The 9,739-nt window shown below is 50.5% G+C and overlaps 1 protein-coding gene across 1 annotated transcript; it reads left to right on the top strand.

The window, feature by feature from the left end:
- On the top strand, nucleotides 1-9,349 carry slc7a4 (solute carrier family 7 member 4). Its single transcript, XM_003226817.4, has 5 exons — nucleotides 1-348; nucleotides 4,131-5,179; nucleotides 5,761-6,437; nucleotides 6,714-6,822; nucleotides 7,063-9,349. Exons 2-5 carry the CDS (start codon nucleotides 4,198-4,200, stop codon nucleotides 7,254-7,256), a joined length of 1,962 nt encoding a protein of 653 aa, XP_003226865.1. The 5' UTR covers nucleotides 1-348; nucleotides 4,131-4,197; the 3' UTR covers nucleotides 7,257-9,349.
- Nucleotides 9,350-9,739: the final 390 nt, after the last annotated feature.

The raw sequence follows: 9,739 nt of genomic DNA on the forward strand, positions 1-9,739 counted from the left end.
CTGTGTGCGTGCGGGGGGGGGGGGGGCGGATTAAGAGAGCTCTCCCTCCCTCCTCCCTTCCTTCTCTCCTTCCTTCCTTTCTTTCCTTCCTTGATGACGCAGCGCTGCTGTCAGCCAGGCTCAGCCTTGGAGAGAGGGTCGCCCAGACAGGTGGCTCTACCTGCCAGGCCAGGTGCCCTCTCAGGGGCCGGGCAAGGAGCCCCAAGACCCCCCTTCTTCCTTCCTTCCATCCTTCCTTCCATCCTTCCATCCTTCCTTTTCTCTCTCTCTCTCTGGGGCAGCAGGTGCCAAGGCTTGGAAAGAGAGCCAGGCAGAAGGCACTCCAAAGCCCATCAGGAAGCTCGGCGGGTGAGTCGAGGGGGGCTTGGCTTGGCAGGGCCACACCCAGGGGCTCATTCCCCCCACCCAGGGAAACCTCCCGCAAGGTGTTCGCTTTCTCTCCCGGGATCGATGCCAGCCCATCGGCCCATTTCCCCGGGCACCCTTCTCGGATGCGGGCTCTCCAAATAATTCTGGCGGAACGGAGGCACGGGTTCCCCGAACATGGGCAGAGTTCCCCCATCATTTTGGGGGAAGGGTTTTGTTTTTAGTGCCAGGGCGGGGGAGGCAGGGGGGAATTAATCCTCTTTTAAGAGAGGAGAGTGGAACAGAAATAATAAGAATGATAATAATATTTATTTATCGTGTCAGAAGCAAACGGAGGGTACTGTTGTATTTGAAAAAACAAACAAAGCGACTTGCAGCATAATAATAATACAGTAGAGTCTCACTTATCCAACATAAACGGGCCGGCAGAACGTTGGGTAAGCGAATATGTTGGATAATGAGGAGAGATTAAGAAAAAGCCTATGAAAGGTTAAGATTTTACAAATTAAGCACCAAACACATCATGTTATACAACAAATTTGACAGAAAAAGTAGTTCATTACACATTAATGCTATGTAGTAATTACTGTATTTACGAATTTAGCACCAAAATATCACAATGCATTGAAAACATTGACTACAAAAATGCGTTGGATAATCCAGAACGTTGGATAAGTGAGACTCTACTGTAATAATAAGGAAAAGCTCAGCTGCTATCAGCACCTCAAGATGGAACTTCAAAGACTCTGGCAGAAACCAGTGCAGGTGGTCCCGGTGGTGATGGGCACACTGGGTGCGGTGCCAAAAGATCTCAGCCGGCATTTGGAAACAATAGGCATTGACAAAATTACGATCTGCCAGCTGCAAAATTACGATCTGCCACCCGACTGGGATCTGCGCGCATCATCCAAAAATACATCACACAGTCCTAGACACTTGGGAAGTGTTCGACTTGCGATTTTGTGAAACGAAATCCAGCATATCTATCTTGTTTGCTGTGTCATACAATAAAATAATAATAATAATAATAATAATAATAATAATAATAATAATGTGTTGTCAAAGGCTTTTGTGGGTTGCTGTGAGTTTTCCAGGCTGTCTGGTCATGTTCCAGAAGCATTTTCTCCTGATGTTTTGCCCACATCTATGGCAGGCAGCCTCACAACCTCTGAGGATGTCGGCCATCAAGGTGGGCAAAACGTCAGGAGAGAATGGTTCTGGAACATGGCCATGCAGCCCAAAAAACTCACAGCAAACCAATGATAACAACAACAATAATAATTACTATTATTACTATTATTATTATTATTATTATTATTATTATTGACACAATGACATAGTATGACACAGCAAACAAGAAAGATATGCTGGATTTTGTATCACAAAATCACAAGTCGAACACTTCCCAAGTGTTGTTGTTGTTGTTATTATTATTATTATTATTTTATTATGACACAGCAAACAAGATAGATATGCTGGATTTCATTATTATTATTATTATTATTATTATTATTATTATTATTATTATTAGGGACTAGGTGCTTGTGGGCAAGGGAGCTGCCTTGCTGTGGGGATGATGGGCTCATGTCTTCAATGTTGCTATGCCTCTTCCCTTTGGATTTCAAAGGGCATCCGGAGAGATGCTCTGTGTTGGGAAGTCCTGGCACTGGCTCGGAAAGAGCTCTCCAAGGTGCTGAACCGCTTTGGCACCGGAACACTGTCACCTTGGAGAATTCCTTCCCGTTCCGACTGCCCTCCGGTGCATTCTTGCTGCTTTGTCTACGCTGCGGGGTGGATTGGGTTTGACACCACTTTCGCTGCCACGGGAGTTGTAGTTCCACAAGGTCTCCTCACACACATATACACTTCCTCCGCCCCAAGCGGGCCGGGGCCTTGCCAAACTCCAACGCCCTCCCCTCCTTTGCAGGAAGTGTTCATTTGAGAGTGTAGATCAGGCATCCTACAAATCCCAGCCAAGCGACATCATCGATGGTGAGGATGCTGGGAGCCGCAGCAAAACCCGGAAGCCTCCCCCCTTCCCATGCCCACTTTTGCCTCGGCCACGTGTCCATGCCAGCCGCACAGGCGGAACACGATGCCACGTCTCTCCGTGTTTTTCTCCTGGGAAATATCAAAGGATCACAGTTGGAGAGTCATCTAGACCCACCCCTTCTGCCAGGCAGGAGTCCACAATTAAAGCCCTCCTGACAGATGCCCATTCAGCCTCGGTTTCATGACCTCTGAAGACAGAGAGTCTGAGGGAATCTGTTTATTGTCAAGACGTGGAAACTGACTCTCTTTTCTTCCCATTGCAATTCCCAAACCAGTCTTCTTTTCCGTCCCAGCCTTCGGATATTGCAAGATGGCTATTGTATCGTGTCTTTGCTCAATGCAGCTCCTGAAGCCATTCCTTCTGGCCCGGCTTAGCATTTTAAATAATTTAGAGAAATTCAAGGGGGGGGGGGGAACAGATCGCTTGGATGGTTATGAACATGCCTGTAAATGGATGATGGGAGCCAGTGTTGAGCTTTCCTGTCATATTACAATGCTTCTTATGGCTGGGAAGAGTCAATTTGCATGTAGAATTGCCATTTATTGTCACCTTCTTAACTCACGTTTGCCCCTTAGGAAGAGAAATAGCATGTGATTCTTAAATGCAGTTTGAAAAGCATTTGTGATGTTTCCTGCTGCATAGTCAGAAACATGAGCCACAAGTGACATGTGTTTTGCTGCGAGGAGAAAGTGAGATATAGCATTACAGCCCTGGATTGCGACCTGGGAGATCTAGATTCTAAGTCCCTACTCCACCTTGACACTATAGAAATAATGCAGTTTGATCCCACTTGAATTGCCATGGCTCAGTGCAGTGGAATCCTAGGAGCTGGAGTTTGCCAAGGAGTGCTGGGGTCTCGCCAAACTACAACTCCCAGGATTCCGCCCTAGAAGACGGAGGACACTCGGCATATGTTCGGCCACACTCTTCTTGCTCCTGCCCTGGGTCCGGAGTGAATGGAAATCTCCACGAGCCTTTCCCACTTCCCCTTGGGCTTTGTCCACCAGCTCTATAAATTTTCCGTCGCACCAGCTAGCCCAAGGAACAGGATTTTATTTTTTGAAAAGAACACAACCCGAAACCTGTTTTGCAAGTGCTTTGGCCCCATCCTGTCGTATACGTCATGCTCCATAGGAAAAAGAGGGAGGCAGTGACCCAAAACAACAAAGCGAGACCTCACCTGGGAGAGCATTGTGTCCGCTTCCACCGCAATTCAAACTGGAATGGGGTCCCACCAAAACGACCCAAGGTCTGGAAACTATGAATCCCTTTGAGGAGCAGCTTAGAGACCTGGATAGGTTTCGCTTGGAAAAGAGAAGATAGAGAGAGGGGGGGGGGGGGGAATAAGAGCTATGTTGAAAGATCTGAAACGATGTCATATTGAAGCATGTTTTCTGCTCCTCCAGAAACTAGGACACAACATAACCACGGATCCAACCTCCTGGATCCCACCTTAACATTAGGGAGAATATTTTTACTGTAAGAGCAGTTCACGTCTCCTTTGAGAGGTTATATGAGCCTCTTCTGGGAGTGTTTTACTTGGACTAGATGGTCTTTGGGGTCCCTTCCGGACCTAAAATCCTTCAACTCTAGCTTTGTGGGTATTACTAGGGGGAAAGATACCCACCAAAGTTCCCACTTTGGTTGCTTTTAGATGTATGAGTTTGTTCATGATGTATCCTTCCTTCCTTCCTTCCTTCTTTCCAACCAGGAGGCTGAGTTAAGCCTGGCCTAAGTGGTCCCCACTGAAGGCTTCGGCCCCATTGGCTTCCTCCAAGATGGTGAGTCGACTGCCTCGCCCAGCGGACATGACCCGCTTCTGCCAGAAGCTCAACCGGGTCAAGACGCTGGAGGAGGACATGATGGAGACGTCCTTCAACCGATGCCTGAGCACTATCGACTTGGCACTGCTGGGCATCGGGGGCATGGTGGGCTCCGGCTTATACGTCCTCACGGGCACCGTGGCCAAGGACACGGCTGGCCCTGCCATCGTCATCTCCTTCATCATTGCCGGCATCGCCTCACTGCTGGCGGCCCTCTGTTATGCCGAGTTTGGTGCCCACGTGCCCAAAACGGGTTCGGCGTACATGTTCACCTACGTCTCGGTGGGCGAGATTTGGGCCTTCCTGATCGGGTGGAACGTCATCCTGGAGTATATGATTGGGGGCGCCGCGGTGGCCAGAGCGTGGAGTGGCTACCTGGACGCCATCTTCGACCACCGCATCAAGAACTTCACGGAGAGCCACGTGGGCACCTGGCACGTCCCTTTCCTGGCCCATTACCCGGACTTCCTGGCCTTTGGCATCCTGCTCATTGCCACCGCCTTGATTTCCTTCGGGGCCCGGGTCTCCTCCTGGCTCAACCACATCTTCTCCGCCGTCAGCATGGGCGTCATCCTCTTCATCCTGGTGATGGGCTTCATCTTGGCCAGGCCTCAAAACTGGAGCATCAGCGAAGGAGGCTTTGCTCCCTACGGCATTTCGGGCATCATGGCCGGCTCAGCCACTTGCTTCTATGCTTTTGTAGGCTTCGACGTCATTGCCACTTGCAGCGAGGAGGCCCGCAACCCGCAGAGAGCCATCCCGAGGGCCATCGCCATCGCCTTGAGCCTGGCCACGGGAGCCTACATCTTGGTCTCCATGGTCTTGACCCTGATAGTGCCCTGGCATTCCTTGGATCCGGACTCTGCCCTGGCCGATGCCTTTTACCGGAGAGGTTACGCCTGGGCCGGTTTCATTGTGGCGGCTGGCTCCATTTGCGGTAAGTCTGGGCTCTCTCTATGCAAACCCTTCTCTGTCTCTCTTGGCCTTCTGAATCTGAACATTACAAGTCAGATCTGCTCCGCCACATACATGTTTTTTCATGACTTGCTTTGTCGTTTCTATGTTGAATGAATGGCAGTGGTGATGAAATTGGGGGGAGAAGTGCATGTGGCATTTTGTTACATTTGTCAAATTCAGCGCCCCAAAATACATTCAAAACAGCAACCATATTGGAAAGAAGTGCTTTTATTGGAAGCCTATATTGCTAACTGCTCCTCACCAAATAGTGAATGCTATGATATCATAGGAGTTGTAAATTCACAAGCATGTAGTCTTCTTGGCCAAAGTACAACTCCCATGATTCTAGAGCATTGGGCCATGGCAGTTCAAGTGGGGTCAGACTGCATGAATTTGACCCCGTAGATGCACCCTGGCTCTCCAAAACTGGATCCAGCCAGTTAACCCAATGTTCTCCAAGGTTGCGATGGGCTTCTTCATCTCTCCAATAGCTTTCAGTAGGAACTGATGGCCATCTGTTGAGTCATCTCTGATGCCATGGCTTTTCTTTTCCCTCCCCAGCAATGAACACGGTCCTTCTCAGCAACCTGGTCTCCCTGCCCCGGATTGTCTATGCCATGGCTGAAGACGGGCTCTTCTTCCAGGTCTTCTCCCGCATCCACCCCCGGACCCAGGTCCCCGTGGTAGCTAGCATCGTCTTTGGCATCCTCATGTCGCTCTTGGCTCTCGTCTTCGACTTGGAGGCCCTGGTCCAGTTCCTGTCCATCGGCACCCTCTTGGCATACACCTTTGTGGCGGCCAGCGTCATCATCCTGCGCTTCCAGCGAGACAAAACTGGAGCAACTGGGGCATCCAGCGGAAGTGAAGCCACTCTACCTTCGTCGGAGACCATCACCAACAACGAACCCAAGGAGTACGAATCGTTCTCGGACAAACTGCAGCTTGTGAGCAAGGAGAAAGGGAAAGGCCAACGGGAACCAGGGCAACTCAAGGCGGCTTTTGAGCCCTACCTGGACTTCCTCAGCGATTTCTACCCGGGCGAAGTGGTCACGGTGGGAGTGATCATCCTGATGGTCTCAGCCATCTGCCTGTCAGCCATCTTGGTCTTTGGGAGGAACCAGCTCCACCTGCCCACCTGGAGCTATGTGTTGCTGCTCCTGCTCTTCGGCCTGGGCCTGGCGCTGAGTTTGTTCCTCATCAGCATCCATGAGCAAAAGAAGAGCACCCAGACGTTCCAGGTAAGGAGGCTTGAGGTCTAAGGCAGAAGCAGGGTATCATCTTCCCATCGTTGAATTTTGGAGATGTTCTGCAGTGGGTGAGGACAAGGGACAAAGGGGCGGGGCCAGGCACTGCACACGATTTTTCACTGTTTGAAAACACTCAGGAATGGGTGAGAAACACGTTTTTCAGATGTCGAGAAACAATGACAGGAGCTGATAGAACCTTTGCAGATCAGGACACCTTCACCACAAAGCTCACACATGGCTTCATCTCCCTGTCTGCTTCCTCTTCAGCTCCCACTGGTCCCACTGACTCCTGCGCTGAGCATTTTCATCAACGTCTATCTCATGCTGAAGCTCAACTACATGACGTGGCTGCGGTTCACTGTCTGGCTGATTGCAGGTGAGGTTCAGGAGAATAAGCCCTTGAGTAGCTTCTCTTTGCTTGTATGTTCTTCTCCATAACCTCTGCCTTCCCATGTTGGTTGTCCACATGTGTTTCCATCTTTGACACCTTGGAAGGGTATGCCACTGGGACTGAGGGGAACTGGATTCCAATTGTGGGTCAGATATGTCCCTCCCCTCCTGGGAAATAAGGGAGGAGTACGCTGCCATGATCTTGCTCTCTCTCTTCCCTCCCCAGGCTTAATGGTCTACTTTGGCTACGGCATCTGGCACAGCAAAGAGAACCAGCGGGAGCCCCAGGGGCACGCCGTCAGCGCCCGCTACGTGGTGTTCCCCAGTGGCAGCCTCGAAGAGACGGTCCAGACTGTGCAGCCCAGCACGCAGCCCTCTCAGGGCCTGGAGGAAACCCTGGAAGAGGAAGCCAAGAGATGATGGGGTAGGCCGAACCAGCGGAGGCCAGTCCCTTGTCCCCTGCCCAGCTCGCCGAGTCTATAGCGTTGGGGCGAAACGTGGGCTCTCCCTGTGGGCCTGGCAAGCAACTGCCAATGAAGCAGAGAACTGACTGCTTCTCCTGCCTTGCTTGGCCCACATCTCTGGGACTGGGAAGCTGGACCCATCTTGCTGCTGGATGCTCAGATGTTGTCCAGTCTGTCCCATTTTGGGGCATGGAAGTGGCCCTGGATCCAAAGAAAATATGTTCCCATTTGCAGCCCTCCCACGGGTGAAAGGACTCACCTCCTGCTTTCATGACCGATTTCTTCCTTCATTGGAAATCCTCCCCCTTCCTCCCCATCCTTGCTGGGTTCTCTATGCAGGAGTGCAGACTCCACTGCCAAGTATGCAGGTGGGAAAGGGATGACATGGCTGTCCATTCTTGGACAAAACCTCCTTGGGATGTAGTTGACCTCTCTGTCTTCCCAACACCACGTACATACAATCACTCGACAAGTCCTTCTCTTCCCACACAACGCCTTGTAGAGGACTTGAGCATCTCAGAAAAGATCTTCCTCTCTTAGCTCTTCGTAGGTAGTGAGTTCTTACATTCCTTCACTCAGTCACTTCCAAACACTTGAGGGTTCCCCCCCTTTTTTAACTGAATGATAGTAGGAAGCATCTTTTTTATATACCAGGGAAGGTTTCCTTTAAGCATAAGAATGTATTTTGGAAAGATTCCGATGCAAAACTGGTTGAACACAATTTGAAACCAGCTCCCGGTCTTTCGTTGATCTGGCTTGCCCTTAGTTTCTGGCCCTTTCCTGGCTCTGCCTTCCTCCTTGGAGGGCAGATGATGTCAGCGCTTTGCATCAACAGTGGTAGGTTCGAATGACCCAGCCGCACCAGGGACCAATGTAAAGCACAAGGCCAACGGAAAGGGCAGCAGAGAAGCCATCACTTTTGGACACACACGTTGTGTTTCCGTTTTTTAATTCCCTATGACATCAAGTTGGGGAAGCGCTGTGCTTTCCCGTTGGGGTATTTCTAAGGCTGACCCATCCCGTTGCGTCTCATTCTTTCCAAGCGAAGCAAGATTTGATTCTGCTCCCAACCTCCCAAGCTGAGGGTCCCGATGGGCCTTGCCCCTAGGGCAGCCCCGCCACAAGATCAGCCTCTTGGCTCTTTGGTGCCTTTCTTGTCTTCACTGTGCTCAAGAGAACCCTCCTCTTGGCTCCCTTGTACGGTCCGTACAGAACGGCTTTCTCTACACAAGGGGCACATGCCCGTTTGTTTGTATGCACCATAGCTCCGTATCAGAGATCCGGGTCCAGTTTTCACTTCAAACAATGAACACAAATCTTCTGCGACTAAAGGTCCCAACATGTTGGCAGGGAGTTTCATTGGGCCATGGTCCCATGTGCCCACTTCTGCCAAGCAGGGAAACAGAGCAGCCAAGGCTCTTGCTGCTATCCAGTATCCTCTCGGCGTAGCATAAATCTCCCTACTCCGGGGTAATGCTACACCAACCCGACCCAATCCCCAAACGCAACTGCAAGCATAGTGGTGTGTTGTAGACAACTCCGCTTCCACCGCTGTCAGCCGAATACGTCCGTTGTGTTCTGGTGAATATTCCGCTGTCCCGCAGGCAGAGGGTGACTGTCACAGGCAGGAGGCCAGCCTTGGAGGGCTGGCTATGTCATATCCACAAGCCTCACAGGGACATCCTGGTGAATAAGAAACAAGTAGGGAGTCTTTGTGGGTTTCCCTCTTGCCGACTGCTGAAAAGGAAGCTTCTTACTCCCCGCTTCCGCTGCATCAAAGCAAGCAAAGGCCCGGTCTCCCATATGAAGGTAGCATGGCTACTTCCAGCCGTTTTGGAACCGGGGCCATCATCCCAACAGCCACCTGCTGTCAATGAAGGTGCTCTCTCCTAGGTAGCATGTAGCGTATCTCTGTGCGTTCTGACTGCTGCTCCCATCAGCCTTGAAAGCTGCAGCACTAGCTGCCTCAGTGTCGGCCTCACTGCAACCACATTCCCCTGCTATGCTGCTCTGCAAAGCCAACCTTGCATAAAGATTTGTTGTACCTTGGCTGTGTGGTCTGGTGGTGATTTGATAGTCTCCATGATGGGCACAATAAAAATGAGTTTTTTTCTTGCAAGCAAAGATGGCAGCTGCGTGTACAGGGATTTCTTGGGAGATGTAATTCCAGACTTCTTGCATCCAGTTCCCAAATCCCCAAAATGACCCAAGTGACGTAAAGAATCTATCTTAACCTTTATAAGAAAGCAAGGGAACATTTTACTAGAAGTAAATATTTGATATGATGTTACTTCCAACTAAACTTTCCTGGTCTATGGGGCTTTGGCACATCAGTACAGCTTTAAACCATTCAGAGACATTCCATGGGCTGAATGTGAAGGACATTCCTGCATGCTTTTGTCCAGAATTCCATTCCTAGCAGCCATGGATTTTGAGAAG

This window comes from Anolis carolinensis, chromosome X (assembly GCF_035594765.1).
Source record: "Anolis carolinensis isolate JA03-04 chromosome X, rAnoCar3.1.pri, whole genome shotgun sequence".
Taxonomy (NCBI): domain Eukaryota; kingdom Metazoa; phylum Chordata; class Lepidosauria; order Squamata; family Dactyloidae; genus Anolis; species Anolis carolinensis.